The sequence below is a fragment of the Callorhinus ursinus genome, unplaced genomic scaffold (assembly GCF_003265705.2).
Source record: "Callorhinus ursinus isolate GAN/ISIS: 27379988/994484 unplaced genomic scaffold, GSC_fseal_2.0 scaffold4, whole genome shotgun sequence".
NCBI classification, from domain to species: Eukaryota; Metazoa; Chordata; class Mammalia; order Carnivora; family Otariidae; genus Callorhinus; species Callorhinus ursinus.
Window position 1 is genome coordinate 33,009,983 of NW_027397066.1, and position 18,690 is coordinate 33,028,672.

General features: G+C 34.8%; 1 protein-coding gene across 15 annotated transcripts in view; it reads left to right on the forward strand.

Moving 5' to 3' along the window:
- Nucleotides 1–18,690, forward strand: part of N4BP2 (NEDD4 binding protein 2) — a 124,196-nt gene that overhangs the window by 24,379 nt on the left and 81,127 nt on the right. For 10 of the 15 annotated variants that reach the window (XR_012377888.1, XR_003211261.2, XR_012377889.1 and 7 more), the window contains 4 exons: nt 4,678–5,020; nt 8,733–9,876; nt 10,444–10,568; nt 15,413–15,501. Coding sequence is in view for 12 of the 15 variants with exons in the window: in XM_073891555.1 (XP_073747656.1) it covers nt 4,792–5,020; nt 8,733–9,876; nt 10,444–10,568; nt 15,413–15,501 (1,587 nt within the window). In the remaining 3 variants the exon portion in view is untranslated. Of the gene's footprint in view, nt 1–4,677; nt 5,021–6,604; nt 6,634–7,229; nt 7,323–8,732; nt 9,877–10,443; nt 10,569–15,412; nt 15,502–18,690 lie in introns of those variants that run through there. The other 5 variants (XM_025887086.2, XM_073891558.1, XM_025887087.2 and 2 more) reach the window with 4 other exon arrangements.

An 18,690-nucleotide genomic window follows, 5' to 3' on the forward strand; every position in this document is an offset into this window, starting at 1 on the left:
ACAGTTGCTGTATGTTGTACATATTTTTCCCTAATTTTGTTTCTGATACATAGGTCTTTTACATTTAAATGTGGCTAGATGTGTTAGTACTTTTTTTCTTTATGACTTTCTCTTTGTACTTTTTTGCTTCCCAAGATGGGATATTCACTTGCTCCATGGAATTTATATTCCTGAACAGTGCTGTCCAATAGAACTTTCTGCACTGATGGAAAAGTTTACTATTTCTGCTCTCCAATATGGTAATCATTAACTGCATGTAGTAATTGAGCTTTTGAAATGTGTGTAGTATGACTGATGAAATGAATTTTTAATTTAACATGCTTTTTTCAGAATTAAACTTTTTATTTTGAGATTACAAATTCACATGTTCTAATAAATTATGCAGAGAAATCTCCTGTGCTCTTTACCCAGTTTCCCCGATAAAACATCTTTGCACAACTATACTATGGCATCACAAGCAGGATATTGTCATTAATACAGAACATTTCCATCACTACAAGAATCCCCCAGCTTACCCTTGTATAGCCACACTCACTTCTCCTCCTCTCCCATCCCTTCCTTAACTCTTGGCAATCATTAATTTGTTCTCTGTTTCTGTAATTTTGTCATTTCAAAAATGTTATATTAATGGGGTCATTCAGTATATAGCCTTTTGGGATTGGCTTTTTTCCACTCAGCATGACTTTGGAATTTCATCCAGGTTGTTTTTGTGTATCATCAGTTTGTTCCTTTTTATTGCTAACTAATATTTCATGGAATGGAAGTATAATTTGTTTATCCGTTCACCCATTGAAGGACATCTGAATTGTTTTCTATTTTTCAGTTATAATGAATAAATCCGCTGTAAACTTTGTTTATAGAATTTTGGGTGAACTTAATATTTCATTTCTCTTAGATAAATGTCCAGAAATGCAATTGCTGAATTGTTGTATGATGTTACATGTTTAGTTTTTAAAGAAACCTCCAAACTCTTTTCCAAAGTGGCTGTACTATTTTACATTCCTAGCAGAGTGTATGAGCGATCCTGTTTCTCTGTATCCTTGCCAGCATTTTGTGTTGTCATTAGTTATGTTAGCCAGTTTGATAGATGTGTAGGTAATAGCACTTTGTACGTAGTTTTAATTTGCATTTACTTAATGCCTAATGAGGTTGAACATCTTTTATGTGCCTCTTTGCCATTCGTATATCCTTTTGGTGTTATGCTTTTTGCCCATTTTCTAATTGAATTGTTTGGTTTTTACTGTGGAGTTTTGATAAATTCTTTATATATTTCAGATACTAGTCATTTGTTGGATATATGGTATGCAAATATTTCCTCCAATCTGTAACTTGTCTTTTCATCTTAACAAGGTCTTTCACAGAGCAAAAGTTTTTAGTTTTGATGAAGTACAGTTTATCTGGTTTTCCTTTTATGGATCATACTTTTGTTTAGCTCTAGGTCCTGGAGATTTCCTCCTGTTTTTCTTTTTTTTCTTTTCCTAAGATGTTTATAGTTTTATGGATTTAAGTTCTTGATCCATTTTTAGTTAATTTTACTATAAGTGTGAAACTGAGGTCAAGGTTTATTTTTTTAATCTGTGGATGTCCACTTGCTGCAGTTTCATTTGTTGAAAAGACTCTTTTCTCCGTTAAATTGCTTTTGCACCTTTGTCCAAAGCCAGTTGGGCATATTTATGTTGGTGTATTTCTGGGTTCTCTCTTCTGTTTCCAAATCTGTAATCTATTTTCAGATCTATATGTCTGTCCCTCTACTGATACCATACAGTCTTGGTTAGTGTAGTGATATAACAAATCTTGAAATTGAATTGACTGATTCCTCTCTTTCAAAATTGTTTTAGCAATTCTAGTTCCTTTGTCTTTCCATTTAATTTGAGAATAATCTTGTCCATATCCACAAAAAAATCTGAGAATAATCTTGTCCATATCCATAAAAACTCTGGCTGGGGTTTTGATAGGAATCTGTGAATCAGTTTGGGGAGAATTGACATCTTTACTATGTTCAGTTTTCTAGTCTATGAACATGCTGTGTCTTTCCATTTATTTAGATCTTTGATTTCTTTCATCAGTGTTTTATGTTTTGCTCTTCTTTTTCTAGGTAATGGTGGGGGCTTAGATTATTGATTTGAGACTTTTCCTCTTTTGTGATTTGTATGCATTTGGTTATAAATTTGCTATAAATGTCTGGCATTGCTGCTTTAGCTGTGTCCTACAAATTTTGATATGGTATATTTTCATTTTCGTTCATTTCAATGTATTTTTAAATTTTTCTTGAGACTTTTTCTCTTTGACTCATGGATTATTTGGTATATTGCTTAAGTTCCAAGTGTTTGGAGATTTATCGGTTATCTCTCTGTTAATTGATTTCTAGTTTGATTCCATTGTGGTCAGAGAATATACTTTGTATGATTTCAGTCCTTTTAAATTTGCTGGGGTTTAAGGTCTAGGACATGTCTTTCTTGGTACATATTTGGTGGGCACTTGAAAATAATGTATTCTGCTATTGTGCTGTTGTTGGGTGGAGTGTTCTATAAAGATTGACTATCCTTAATTGATGGTGTTATTGTGTTCTGTATCCTTGCTCATCTTCTGTCTAGTTATTCTATCAATTGTTGAGAGAGGGATTTGAAGTTTCTATAATTGTGGATCTGTCCATTTCTCATTTCAGTTCTGTCAGCTTCTGCTTCACTTATTTAGTGGCTCTTTCTTTTGGTGCATACACATTTAGGGTCGGTATGTCATCTTGGTGCACTGATCCTTTATGATTATATAATGTCCTTCTCTGTCTCTGGCAGTTTTTTCCCCCTCCGCATTCTACTTTATGTGCTATTAATAAAGAAAGGTGTAATTTAACTGAATTTAAATTTAAATAGGCTCATGTGGCCGGTGGCTGCCATATTGACAGTGCAGTTCTGGAAGATGGAGAGAGCTATGACACAATAAATTTAATTAAAAGGTACATTTTATAGTATGGGTGTTAAGGGCCAGTGGGTGGTTAGAGGAAAGGGAGATTGGGGCAGAGGGATCAGGGGACATGATTTTAAATTGGGTAATCAAGGAAGAAATCATTCACTGTGACACTTGAATAAAGATTTAAAGGAGTGAGAGTTAGCAGTGCAGATATTCTGGGGAAGAGTATATCAAAGACCAGCATCACCCTTTGTATATCATCACCAGTATATCAAAGGTCAGCCCACCATCAAAGGTGGGCTACTCTAAGAACTTTAGCTTTTACTGAGTGATATGTGGAGAACTACTTGAGGATTTAGAGCAGATTTGATTCATTCTGACTTGTGTGTTGTTGTATGTTGTATGTTGTACAAAGATCATTCTGGCTGGTGTGTTGAAAATAGATTGTAGGTGACAAGGCCTGGAAGCAGAGAGAACATTTAGGACCCTGGAATATGAATGAATGAGATGATAGTAGCCAGACCAAATGGTTAGAGCAGGTTTTAGGGAAAATATCAGACATTTAGTTTTAGATAAGTTAAATTTGAAATGTTTTAGATACATCCAAGCGGAGAAAGCAAATAGACTATCTGGGGTTCTCTAGATCAATAATGAGTCCCTGCCCTTGTGGAGCTTACTTACACTTTACTTGAATATGGGTAGTAAATACAATTTAAAAAATGAGTAAAACATACACTGTGTTAGAAGATGATAAGTGTTATGAGAAAATTCAAGTAAGGAAAGTAGGATAAGTGGTGTTGGGGAACTGACTTCTTGAGTGGGTAACGTTTAAGTAATGATAGGAAGGTGTTGAGGAAATAAACTTTTATAGATACCTGAGAGAGTAGTAGTTTAGGTAGAGGGAGCCAAATGTAAAGGTTCCCTGAGGGGAGCATGGCTGATGTGTTTGAAGAAGAACAAGGAGGCCAAGTGTGGCTGGAGTGACACTGAGCTCAAAGGGAAAGAGGTTTAGGGATGACAGTACTGAAGTAACACATGTCTGAGTGATGGGCCGTTTTAAGGGTTCTGGCTTTTACTCTGGGTGAAATGGGAAGCCACTGGATAGTTAAGCAGAAGATATGTATTAACTGAGTCCCACTGATTGCTCTGCTACATATAAATAGCAGAAGGGGCAAGGAGATTGGTTTGGAAGCTTTTACAGTAATCTCTCCAACAGGCTATGGTGGCAGTGAGATAGTGAGGAAAGGTTATAGTCTGGATACATTTGAGGGTTGTATTGACAGAATTGGCTTACTGGTTGGATTTGGGTTGAGAGGAGTTAGGACTTATTCCAAGATTTTTGACCTGAGCAGTTGGAAGAATAGAGTTGTATTAACTGAGACAGGAAAGACTGAGAAGAGCGAATATGAAGGAGGTGATCAGGAGCTCAGTTTTGGACATGTTAAGTTTGTAATGCCTATTACACATCCAAATGTAGGTGTTCAGTAGGCGTTGTCATTATGAATATTTCAAAAATGAAATAATGACAGTAAAACAGTGTACACACTGTTGCGAAAATTCATTATATTTGTTAATATCTTGATTTTTATTTAACATGTTCAATCCTGGCAAAATTTGAATCTTTTGGAGAGAGAAGTTGTCTGACTGCTTTTTGGCTTTGCTACCAGAGTTGATGGTACTTTCTTAGAGTTAAATAAAGATGTCATTCCGATTTTAGAAATGGAAATATAACTATATAGTCTGAGTGTTTTTACTTGCTTTCTATTTTAGGTCCTATTACTGCTGGATTGTGCAAGATATTTAATCGTGTTTTCTTTGAGGTATGACTTAAATATCAAACATCTTAAATAAGAAAAGGGAAACATTTTAGTTTTGGAAGTCAGAATGCCAAGGAGAAAGAAAAATCTTGGGGGAAATCCTTTTCGGAAGACTGCAAGCTCTAAGGAAGTTGTCGTATCCAGTGTTGCTAGTCATGAGGAGCCAACTACTACTCTTCCTTCCATGTGTGAGACAAAAGTTGATCAGGAGGAACTCTTCACCAGTATCTCAGAGATGTTTTCTGATCTGGATCCCGATGTAGTGTATTTGATGCTTTCTGAATGTGATTTCAAAGGTGAGAAAAAGTTTAGTTTGAACACTTTGCATCGTATAAGTAGACTTCATGTACTGTGCCATGACCAGTAGTAATATAGAAAAATGACTGCCTTATTTCTGTTTTGCTAATTTATTGAGCGTCTGCTATGGGCGAGGTACTAAGTTGATAATTGTGAATGATATGAAGAAGAAAGCATTGTTTTTTTCTGCTTTTGAGAAATATACAGTTCTAGATATAAGATGTATGTATAGATATCATATTTTATGTTTCATTTCTTTTTATCTTCCCTCTAGGACAGGTTGGCACTATTAACATTTTGGACTGGATAATTCTTTTTTGTGAGTGGCTTTCCTGTGAATCATAGGATGTTTAGCAGCATCCCTGGCCTATACTCTGTAGATTCCAGTAGCAACCTTCAGCAGCCTGTTGTGACAATTAAAAATGCCTCCATCTGTTGTCATATGTCCCTTGGGGACCAGAATCATCCCCAATTGAGAACCACTGTCTTAGGATGTAAGCTTCATAAAGACAGATTTTATAAACTGTTTTTAGTGCTGTATCCCTAGCCCCTAAAATAGCAAATGATTCAGATAGGACCTCAGTAAATATTTATTGAGTGAAAAGATAATTGTAATTGTGGGAATGAGAGCTGATTAGGTGTTGATGCTAATAGAGTAGTGTTTCATAATGTTGGCTTTGGAGTCAAGAAACCTGGGTTAGATTTCCAGTTCTGCCACTGAAGCTCTCTGGGTGTTTTCTTACCTGTTAAGAAATTCAAGTAAGGAAAGTAGGATAAGTGGTGTTGTATTAGTTAATGAGAAATGTTAATGTAATGTTAATGAGAAAAATAATAGTATGTACCTCATAGGACTTTTCTGGTGAGAATTGAGTTTTTTTTTTTTGTAAAGTCTTCACTATAGTATTATTAATAACTTCTAATAAATTGTTTAGAAGTATTTTGGCAAATAGACAAACTATCAAAGTTGACTGAATGAATAAATTAAATGTTGATGCTTAATGTTGCTATTGGCCATGATTAGTATAAGATAAAATTATTCTAGATTGGGGAAGTTTTGCTAATGCATGAGAAGCTTCCATTTTTATTCATTACATGGACTGTGATTATCCTCTTATGTATGCAAAAACAGTTTTCGGCAGTCGACATGATGCTCAGAAATGAGTTTGTAGAATTTTATGTGTGACTTCAATATTTATTTCCTATTGTTGAGGTGTTTAAAATCTGTTTCACATACACTAACATAATAATGAGGAATTACAAGAAAAATTTATTACCCTTATATCCTAACAAAAAACATTTCTCTTTTCCAGGATCTTCTCTACACCTTGTTCATAAATACTGATATTTTGAGTATTTTGAATAATAGTATTGATGAAATTATGTATTCTGCTTTTTAAACTTAACATAAGCATTTTTTCAGTGTTGCCTTGATCTTTATATTTATTTTTAATAGCTTTCTAATATTTCACTGAATTGTTGTGCTCTAATTTTTTAATTATATCTAAGTTTTTCATGAATAATTAATACAGCAGAGGACATCTTGGTACAAACCACTTTTCTCTTCTTTTGGCTTTTTTTCTTAGTCCAACGTTTTATTTTCATATGTCACAAGGTAAGAACAGTTTTCAATTCTTGGAAACATACTGCTAAATTGCCTACCAAACAGGTGTTCTGATTTGTCATCCTGCTAGCACTGTTTAAGTACAGTGGTTTCACCACAGCCTTTTCAGCATCGTGTAGTATTACTTTAAGATTTTAATAGGAATAAAATTTTGCTTTTTCTTAATTTGTTTTTTCTTTCAATAAGCAGGATTGTTGAGCATTTTTGTACATAAATATATATTAGTTTTTGTATTCTTGTATGAATTGTTTATTCATATGTTTTTTTGTTTTATACCATTGTTTTAATTTTTTCCAACACTCTGTGTAAGGACTTTTCTTTTGTGTGATATGTATATCCTGATCTTTTACTTATTTTTACTTAATACTGTTTTATATACACGCTAATTTTTTTGGTTGACCTTGTGGTTTTTCTATTATGTAGATTTTCTTCGTAGAAATACCTCTTATGTTTGCTTGCGTGCTTTCTTTCTTTCTTCCCCCTCCCCCATTTTTAGGGCTTCTAACCTTTGTACTATTGCTGTAATATCCTAACTGGTCTCTTTGCCAGGCTTGTCCCTCCAATCCCTTTTTGTTTTTCTTCTTAAGGGAACATTAATTGGGTGCTTACTAGGTGCCAGTCCTTGTGCACAGCACATTTTCATGGATTATCTCATTTAATCCTCACAAGAACCCTATGAGGTAGGTACCTTTATTATCCCTGTACTGCAAATGAGAAAATCAAAGCTTAGGAAAGTTAAGTAATGTGTTTTAAGGGTGATAGCCAGCAAGCAGAGATTTAAGTGTTTTGGTTTTCTGACTCCAGACCAGAGCTGTTACCTCCTGTGCTGTGCTTCCTTTTCATATTTATTTTCCATAAAACAAAACAGAACAACACAAAAATAAGCAAAACTCCAAAATTTCAAATGCTTAACAATTCTAATTCTGTATTTGTATTATAACAGAAAGAGCCCAGCATTGGAGTCAGACATACCAGTCCTGGCTCTGTCACTTAATATCTGTGTCACTTGGGCCAAGTTAATATACTTTTTGAACTTCACTTCTTCATCTATTTGCTAGAAATATTATACCTCATAGTATTTATTTGATGGTTCATTGAGGTGGTACATATAAAGTTTCTAGCTCAAATATGGTGACAGGTAGTTTCCCTAGAAAGTAATATTGATTTGTCCTACCATGACATACAGCACTTTTTCCAATTCCACTTGATCTTTTCCAGTTTTGTCTCCTTTCACCTACCATACTACTGTGTACCCACACTCCAACCAACTTCTCTTAATACCTTAAACATACTTTGTGTTTTCAAGACTGGCTTTGCCTTTCCCTTTTTGTGTCTGACAAGTTTCTTTTTAATCTTCAAGTCCCAGTTCACATATTACCTTATGTGAAATCTTTCCTTATTCTCCTATAAGGCTGCTGTGGCATTTGTGTCTTACTAAAAGTGTGTATTATTTAATCTATATTATATTATAATGTAATTGTCTTCTAATCTAATTATCTTTAATTACCTCCATTAGACTGCAAAAATCCCTTAAGTGCAGTAAAAACTGCTTTATTTACTTTGAACAGAGTATGTCTGATATGTAGTACATGCTGATACCTATTTTTTGTATTAAGTGAAATTCATAGCATAAACCATATAAACAAATTAGATTTACAGGAGAGTGCTTAAAAATGCTTAATATTTAAAAGGATCGGCAGTAGCTAAGTATTTGTTGAATAAATTGTTTTTTGGGTCTTTATAAATGACCATAATATATGCAATTTTTAGATACAATTTATAGATATTTTTAGATACAATTTATAGATATTTTATGTTTTACGTTTATTCACATTTATCAGAGATTATCTACTCGATGGCAATTTGTTATCCTAGTTTATTATAGTTTGTCTGATAGTAACAGCATTGTATGACTCCATCATTCAAACCTTTCACTAATACAGACTGGTATATTCATAAAATATTAATTAAAAAATGACTTGAATATTTATAAATTATAGATTTCTGTATTCTATTCAGCACATGGATTTTAATCAAATTATAGTTTACTGTTTTCAATACACATGTATATTGCTCTTCTTGTTGTACAGTTGAAAATGCAATGGATTGTCTATTAGAATTATCTGCCACTGATGCCAAGGTAGAAGAATCGTCTTCAAAAAGCTTTGTTGCTTCGGAGAACCAAGTAAATGCTGTGGGACATGAAATAATGGAAAAGTATCCTCCTGAAGAAGAGAATGAAGATTCAAAAATGGATTCATTTTTGGACATGCAGCTAACTGAAGACTTGGATTCTTTAATACAGAATGCTTTTGAGAAATTGAACTCTTCTCCTGATGACCAAGTATACACATTTTTGCCTTTGGAGGGTGTTAATAGTTTTAGTGACCCGAGTGCATTTATAAATTCTGATTCAAGTAATATGACTCCCATTCTTTGTACACAAAATATGGAATTGGACAGTGAAAATTTAGAGAATTCTGCCTCTGCATTAAGTTCAAACACCTTAATTTCATCTTCTGCTTCTAATGAGTCCAAAAGTTTTATAAAGGATGACACATTGGCATTGGAAGATTCTCTTCTCAGTAGTTCTTTAAATGTGGCAAATGACACTATGGTGGGTGGTAGCAATCTCAGTCAAAGACAGAAAGAGCTTTTAGAATCTGAGTGTGTTGAGACTCCGTTCTCTCCAGCCCCTGTAGATTTGGATGCCAACGAACCTCAGGCTCCGTTAAGCCTTACTGTGCAAAATCTGGGGCTTGATTTACTAGGTACAAGTGGGGATCAGAAATCTACTTCTGTCCCTGATGCATTTGTACCTTCTGAAGAATTCAGTTTCAAGCCACACAAACATACTGAACTGCCGTCAAAGGGGAAGGATGTGAATTACTGCCCTGTACTTACCCCTCTCCCTCTACTGCTGCCTCCTCCTCCTCCACCAATGTGGAATCCAATGATTCCTGCTTTTGATCTCTTTCAAGGAAATCATGGCTTTGTAGCTCCTGTTGTAACCACCACTACACACTGGAGACCGATCAACTACACCTTTCCCCCTCCAGTTATTTCTCACACTTCCCCAACAAAGGTATGGAGAAATAAAGAGGGAACAAGTGCTTATCAAGTACAAGAAACCCCAGTTTCTCAGGTTGTAAGAAAGAAGACATCATCTTATGTTGGACTAGTTCTTGTTCTTCTCAGAGGGCTTCCAGGATCAGGAAAATCTTTTTTGGCAAGGTATGAGGTTTAATTAAATTTAAAAAATATAATGCTTGAACCTGAACATTTATGACAGAGTATGAATATGTAAAATGCTATTGCTTAATAGAGATGTTTAGTAACCCCTAAAATCTTTTCTTTTTACTAGTTTTCTCTTACTTTGTAGCAAATAGCAGCACTCTTTTCTCTGGAAGTTTTTATTGAATTCTTCTATCTTAGACTATCATTTTGGGAGATAGAATAGAAGAAAAATTTAAAGATAACTCCAAGACTGTGAGCTTCTGAAATCAGTAGAAATAGCTTTATGTGAAAGAGAACTAATTTGAATGGGAAAAAAATAAGTTCAACTTAGATTATAGAGTTACAAAACCATAATTGATTTTGAATTCAAGGAATAAAATAGACTTGTTTTAGGTCAGTTTTCTTGGGAGTCAAACTTCTGCTAAGAGGATTTCCAGTATGACTTGTCTGGATATTACTGTATTCTCATTTTTAAGTAACAATACTTGAATTCTTTATTTGGATTATGACCTTATAAAAATTAGGAGAAAAATTAATGGAAATAATTCCATTTATCATTCACAGGATTTTGCAAGAGGATAATCCAAGTGGAGTTATTCTTAGTACTGATGATTATTTTTACATAAATGGACAGTACCAGTTTGATGTAAAGTACTTAGGAGAAGCACATGAATGGAACCAGAATCGTGGTAAGAATAGATATTAGATTTTGGGTAATATTAAGAGCAATATAAAATATTTGTATTTTGAGAGGTAGACAGTTTTTAGAAAGTTATAATTCCCTGTAATTATTTTTCCTTTTTAAGATTTTATTTCCTTGAGAGAGAGGGAGAGAGAGCACAAGCAGGGTGAGGGGCAGAGGGAGAAGCAGACTCCCTGGTGAGCAGGGAGCCTGATGTGGGACTCATTCCCAGGACTCCAGGATCATGACCCCAGCCGAAGACAGACGCTCAACCCACCAAGCTACCCAGGGGCCCCCTAAAATGGAATTTGTATTGTTAAACGCTACTCTTTCCTATATTGATTTTGTTCATATGGGGGGACAGTGTGAGAGTAAAAATGGCTCTCCTCAAACTGAATCTGTAGAGAAGAGATACTGTTTTTATTAGTGCAGTGATCTGTTCACTGAAGATGGTTTTATCATGAAATGTTTAGTTATAAATAGTTTGAATTTCATATGAGGAATGCTTTTTTTCTTTTTTTTTTTTTTTAGTAGGCTCCATGGCCAGCGTGGAGCTCCACTGGGGGCTTGAACTCAGGACTCTGAGATCAAGAGTCAGCAGCTTAACTGACTGAGCCACCCAGGCGTCTCATGAGGAATTCTTAATACACATAGACAATATTTTAGCCTTCATTTTATGATAAAGGCACTGTGAAAGTGATTCTTGAATTTGCCATCTTCAGACATTATTGAATTTTTCTGTATTTTTTCTTGAACTGAATATTAAAGTGAGAAGGCAGGACTATGAAAATACTATTACAACAAAAAATGAAAACAGTATCATGTGGTGAAGAATAGTCTTGAATTTGGTAGTTACTAGCTATGCAGTCTTGTACAAGTTATTTATACTCTCCAAAGCCCATTGTCTTCATCTGTAAAAGGGCTTAATAATACTTAACCCCTATGGTGTTGTTAAGGTTGAGAAAGAAGTGTTTAGCAGTGGTTCAGCATGCCCTCACTACTGCAATAGCCATAGCAGTAACAGTATTAAATTAATAGGCAGAACTCTTTAAAACAGTTTTATTGAGATAAGAATCACATGGTTTTAAGCATATTCAGAGTTCTACAACCATCACTATAATTTTAGGACATTTTTATCACCCCCAAAAGATCCTTGACCCATTAACAGTCACTCCTCATTTCTCGCTAACCTCTCCCAGCCCTGGGCAACCACTAAGTTGCCTTCTGTCTCTATAGACTTGCCTATTTTGGGCATTTCATATAAATAGAATCATATCATATGTGTTCTTTTGTGAATGGCTAGTTTAACATTTTCAAGGTTCATGTTATAGCATGTATCAGTAGTCCATTCCTTTTTATGGCTGGATAATATTCTCTTGTACGGATATGCCACATTTGATTTATTCTTTCATCAGTTGATAGACATTTGGGTTGTTTCCACTTTTTGCCTATTATGAATAATGTTGGTATGAACATACATGTCTATGTCTAAACTTTTTTGGAACTACCAACCTGTTTTTCCAAAGCAACTGCACCATGTTACATTCCTACTAGGAGTTTATGAGGATTCTGTCTTCTCCACATTGTCACCAATACTTGTTATTATTGTATATTTGGTTATACCTATCCTGGTGGATGTGAAGTGGTATTTCATTGTAGTTTTGATTGCATTTTCCTGGTGGGTAATGATGTTGAGCATTCTTTGGTGTGTCCTTTTGGCCATTAGTTTATCTTCTTTGGAGAGTTGTCAATTTAAGTTTGTTTTTTTTTTCAAGATGTGATTTAAAAGTTTTTCATACATTAGTTATATTCGGGTACAGTCTTTCCCTTAAAAAAATATTTAAATGGGAAAATAGTATTTCCTTGAAAAATTGTACTTTTTTTCCTAAGGATCTTGTGTTCCTTTTTTAAAATTACTTTTTTCATCATGATGAGTGTAGTCTTTAATACCCATCACCTATTTTACCCATCCCCCCACCCACTTCCCCTCTCATAACTATTAGTTTCTTTTGTATAGTGAAGAGTCTGTTTCGTGGTTTGTCTCTCTTTTTTTCTTTGTTTGTTTTGTTTCTTAAATTCCACATATAAGTGAGATCATATGTTATTTGTCTTTCTCTGACTTATTTCGTTTAGCGTTATACTCCCTAGCTCTATCCATGTTGTTGGACATGGCAAGATTTCACTTTTTTATGGCTGAATAATAGTCCATTGTGTATGTGTATGCATTGTGTGTGTGTGTGTGTGTGTATACACCACCTTTTCTTTATCCATTCAGCTATCAGTGGACACTTGGACTGTTTCCATAGATTTGCTATTATAAATAATACTACAATAAACATAGGGGTGTGTGTATCCCTTTGAATTAGTGTTTTTGTACTTTTTGGGTAAATACCCAGTAGTGTGATTCCTGGATCATAGAGTAGTTCCATTTTTAGTTTTTTTTGAGGAACTCCATACTGCTTTCCACAGTGGCTGCATTCCCACCAACAGTGCAGGAGGGTTCCTTTTTCTCCATATCCTCACCAACACTTGTTTCTTGTGTTTTTGATTTTAACCATTCTGACGGGTCAGGTGATATCTCACTGTAGTTTTGATTTGCATTTCCCTGATGATGAGTGATGTTGAACATCTTTTCCTGTGTCTGTTGGCTCTCTGTCTTTGGAGAAATGTCTCTTTGTGTCTTCTGCCTATTTTTTAATTGGATTATTTGTTTTTTGATGTTGAATTATATAAATTCTTTATATATTTTGGATACTAACCCTTTATTGGTATGTCATTTGCAAATTTATGTTGAGGTATGTTCCCTCTAGACCTACTTTGCAGATGGTTTTTCTCATGAATGGATGTTGTACTTTGTAGAATGCTATTTCTGCATCTGTTGAAATGATCCTATGGTTTTTATCCTTTCTCTTATTGATGTGATGTATCATTTTGATTGTTTTGCAAATATTGAACTACCCTGGCCGCCCAGGAATAGATCCCACTTGATTGTGGTGTATGATTTTCTTAATATATTGTTGGATTTGCTTTGCTAATATTTTGTTGAGGGTTTTTGCATCTATATTAATGAGAAATATTGGCCTGTAATTCTCTTTTTTGGTGGTGTTTTTCTTGTTTTGGTATCAGGATAATGCTGGCCTCATAGAATGAATTTGGAAGTTTTCCTTCCTCTTTTATTTTTTTTTTTGGAATAGTTTGAGAAGAACAGGTAGTAACTCTTCTTTAATTGTTTGGTAGAATTTGCTTGTGAAGCCATCTGGTCCTGGACTTTTGTTTTGGGGAGTTTTTTGATTAGTGATTCAATTTCATGCTGGTAATTGTTGTGTTCAAAATTTCTATTTCTTCCTGCTTTAGTTTTGGTAGGTTTTATGTTTCTAGGAATTTATTCATTTCCACTAAGTTGTGCAGTTTGTTGGCATATAGATTTTCATAATATTCTGTAAAAATTGTATTTCTGTGGTGTTGTTATTTCTCCTCTTTCTTTAGTGATTTTGTTTATTTGGGTCCTCTCTTTTGATGAGTCTGGCTAGAGGTTTATCAATTTTGTTGGTCTTTTCGAAGAACCGGCTTCTGGTTTCATTGATCTGTTCTATTATTTTTTTTAGTTTCTATATCATTTATTTCTGTTCTAATCTTTATTATTCCCTTTCTTTTGTTGGGTTTGAGTTTTGTTTGTCTTCTTTTTCTAGCTCCTTAATTGTTTGTTATTTTTAAATTGGATTATTTGCCTTTTTATTATTGAGTTGTAAGAGAGTACATGGAACTTTTAAAACTTCCACATAATTTCCTTGTAAGACTTACTTATTCATCATTAATTTCCTGAATGGTTTAATTCCTTGGGAAAAAAGGTAGTTTTTAAAGAAAATCTCTTGGACAACAGTATATAATAATGTTTTCTTTATTTTAAATCATTACATCTTTTTGTGTGTGTTTATAATTTGTGCTTGTTTGTTTTAAAACTTTATTTTGGAATAATTTTTGATTTATGAAAAGGTTGCAAAGGCAATATAGAGTTTCTGTATACCCCTCATTTCCCCTCTAATGTTAACATCTATAACCGTGGTACATTTGTCAAGACTAAGAGCTTAACGGTGGTATATTACTATTAACTCCAGACTTTATTTGGATATTAGTTTTTCTTTTCTTTTAATTTTTAATTTTGTTTAATTAATTTTTTTTTTTTATAATTTTTGTCTTTAATTAGGCTCCATGCCCAATGTGGGGCTTGAACTCACAACCCTGGGATCAAGAGTTGCATGCTCTACTGACTGAGCCAGCCAGGCACCCCTGATATTAGTTTTCTACTAAAGTTCTTTTCCCTTCTAGAATCTTATCCAGGATACCATGTTGCTTTTAGCATAATACTGTTTTTAATGATAGTTTTTTCCCCCGTTTATGCCATTTATACATGTAACTCACATAAAACTTAGACAGTTTTTATTTTATATTTTCTCTGATTATAACTTTAGTATTTATTTATTATTCGACATTTATCTGTACTTTAATTTTTCATACACTCATAAGTGATATTTAGAAATAGAGTTGTGGGGAGTCTGGGTGCCTCAGTCGGTTAAGCATCCAATTCCTGATTTTGGCTCAGGTTTTGATCTCAGGGTTCTAGGATCAAACCCTCCATTGGGCTCCGAGCTGGGTGTGGAGCCTACTTGGGATTCTCTCTCTCCCTCTCCTGCTGCCCATCCCCCCATAAAAAAAAGGAAGTAGAGTTGTAAGTGAAATTAGCACATATCTATGATTTTCATTGTGGAAACAAGATTAGATTTTTCAAATTTCAAGAGAATACTTGATACTGTTATAAAAAGTGATTTGTCATTTTCTATTTGTGTTTTTCAGCGAAAGAAGCGTTTGAGAAGAAGGTGTCTCCCATAATAATAGACAATACAAACCTACAGGCATGGGAAATGAAGCCATATGTTTCTTTGGTTTGTACCATAAATTGTCATAAGTCTATAGTAGTAAGTTTGAAATTGTTGGTGGATGTTAATTACACAACTGAATCTCAAGCAAACAGTCCTCGGACTGTCTGTAACTGAGCTTTCTCTGGTGGTAAGCGAAATGAGAAAAATAGGAATAGTTTTTTTTTTTAAGATTTTATTTATTTATTTGAGAGAGAGAGAGAATGAGAGCACGAGAGGGAAGAGTGTCAGAGGGAGAAGCAGACTCCCTGCTGAGCAGGGAGCCCGATATGGGACTCGATCCCAGGACTCCAGGATCATGACCTGAGCCGAAGGCAGTTGCTTAACCAACTGAGCCACCCAGGTGCCCCAAATAGGAATAGTTTTTGCATAAAGCTAAATTTAATCAGTTTTCAAATTCTTAGTTTTTAAATCCTGTGATTATTTCATTTTTGATGTCTTTTATAAAAAGTATTAAATTATAATTTTATGTTTGTGTGTATATAGATAATAAATTATAATTTTATGTTTACATGGATATATATGTGTGTGTGTTTATTAATGTGTATACATAGAAAATATTTTTCCTTACTGCTTTTATTGGTGGAATCAAAATTGGTGGTCCTTTGTTAGTGACCAAATTTCTTTTGATTTTGCTCTTCTGATAAATTCAGACTTTTATAAATTCAGCTCTTTCCAGTTCTCCAAATTTGCCAGATTCTTTTTTTTGCCCAGCTTTGATGTTACCTTTTTCAGGAGGTTAGCATTAACTTACTAAAAAGCTGAGTGGAGGGGCGCCTGGGTGGCTCAGTTGTTAAGCGTCTGCCTTTGGCTCAGATCATTATCCCAGGGTCCTGGGATCGAGCCCTGCATCAGGCTCCCTGCTCCGCGGGAAGCCTGATTCTCCCTCTCCTTCTGCCCTTGCTTGTGTTCCTTTCTCGTTGTCTCTCTCTCTCTCTCTCTCTCTCTCTCTCTCTCTCTCTCAAATAATAAAAAAAAAAAAGCTGAGTGGAGTACTCTTTATGTTTTCATGGTACCCTGGCTTGCTTCTGTGATACCATTAAGCACGCTGCTTTTATCAGTGGCCATGGGTTGGCTAGCTTTTTTCTATAAAGTGCGAGTAGTAAATATTTTAGGTTTTTGGGGGCCACATACAGTCTTTTGTTTTATCTTTTTTTTTTTTCTTTTCTTTTTAAATGACCCTTTAAAGATATAAAAACTATCCTTAGTTCCTAGGCTGTACAAATACTGGCTGATGGTCTAAATTTGGCTGTAAGCCATCTATATATTCTTGAGGATAGGTTGTTGTTTTATTCATCATTGAATCTTCAGGGTATCGCACTGTGCTTGGCATATAGTAAAGATATACTTGTTGGGTTAAAATGGTGAATGAATAAAGCTTTTGTGATTGTTGTGTATTGTTTATTCCCCCACTGTTAGCACACACGTGTCTGGCACGTTAAAGCTCAATTTATGTTTCTTCAGTTAATGAATGTTATACTTCTTTAATGTCCTCAGCATATCCAGCCTGTACCTCCTTTGCTATGTATTGTGCACTTGTACTATTTTGAAGGTGTGACTCTTCATTTTTCTGAAGAAAATTAATCTCCTTTGAGAGCAAATGAGATTTTACTTCTGTGCAGGTGCAGCAGAGGGAACAAAGACTCAATTTTAGTATATTGGGAACTGAAATTCAGTTTGCTTTCTGGCCTCAGGAGTTACTAATTTCTAGCCTAATGTATTTATCATGGGGAATGCTTTCCCACTTAACCTTACTTGACTTCCCTGTATGTTTTCTTTAGCTTCTTCTTGTCATATTAAGAAATTCTTTAACACTCATTTTCCTATGGAGAAAATAAAAAAGCCTCTGCATTACTGTGTTACTGATTTTCATTTAGACTTCAGGCTTCCATAGTATTTTTCTTTCCTTTTTTTTTCTTATATAGTAATTGAAATTATAAAGCTATTTTCCCAGTATTGATTCATTGTCTCTTCCCAACTCAGAAGTATAAAGGACTGCTGCTTATCATAGGATGCCAAATTCATTTTTTCTTCAAAAATGAGTAGATATAGCAATTACTGTAGAGAAGAGGATCACTTTTTGCTCCTTTTGGTAGCAAGATAATGAGAGCTGTGGGGGAGTGGAATAGGTTAGAGATAACAGTCTATTACTATCGTGACTGTCATTTACAGAAGTAGTTAAGTAGTGAGTTGGGGATAAGTAGCAAGCAGTCAGGTATGCTTAGTGGCATCTGGGAAAACTTATTACTTTAAATATATATATAGTTTCCCTTGTGAGTCATCATATAGCTTAACATAAATCAGAATCCTCCCAAGTAATAAAACATTATTAAGATTTGCCTATTGATATGGGAGTTGGAAAAGTCTTTAACTTCATAGTCTCTTTTTTTCCCTCTGTGTGTGTATATTCATTTAAAATTAATTTGATCCTAAGAGCTATAGGACACTCCCTTTAGGTAATTAGAGACCAGGGTTGTTGCCAGCCCCTGAATAAAGTGTATAAAATTTGGTACTGAGGTGAGGAGATGGAAGTGAGTAGACGCATTACAGGGTGTTCTGTCACTTCTTACCTAGGTTGATTTTGGGACTTTTCTGTCAGAATGACAGAAAATATCAATGAGTACTTTGTTTGCATCTTGTCATAAAACTGAGGGGATCAGTAGTGAGAGATGAGGTCAGAGATGTAATGGTGGTTGGGGAGATGGTAGGGCAGATTATATAAGGGCTCATAGATCACTATAAGAATTTTAGATTTTACCTTGAGTGACATGGAAGATGTATTAATCTGCTCAGGCTGCCATAAGATACCACAGACTGAGTGTCTTAAACAACAAGTTTATTCTCTCAGTTCTGGAGGCTTAGAGTCCCAGGTCAGGGTCTGGCAGGGTTGGTTTCTGGGTGAGAGTTGTTTTCCTGGCTTGCAGATGGCTGCCTTCTTGCCATGTTCTCTTATGGTATATAAGGAGTTCTCTGGTGTCTCTTCTTACTTGCATACTAATTCTGTCAGATTGGAGCCTTACCCTTATGTTCTCATTTAACCTTAATTACCTACATAGAGGCCTTATCTCTAAACACAGTCATATGGTGGGAGTGGGATTTCAACATAATGGGGTTTGAAGGGACATAGACATTCAGTCCATAACAGGGTTTTGAGCACAGTAGTGACATGATCCAGCTATTAACAGGATTGCTGTA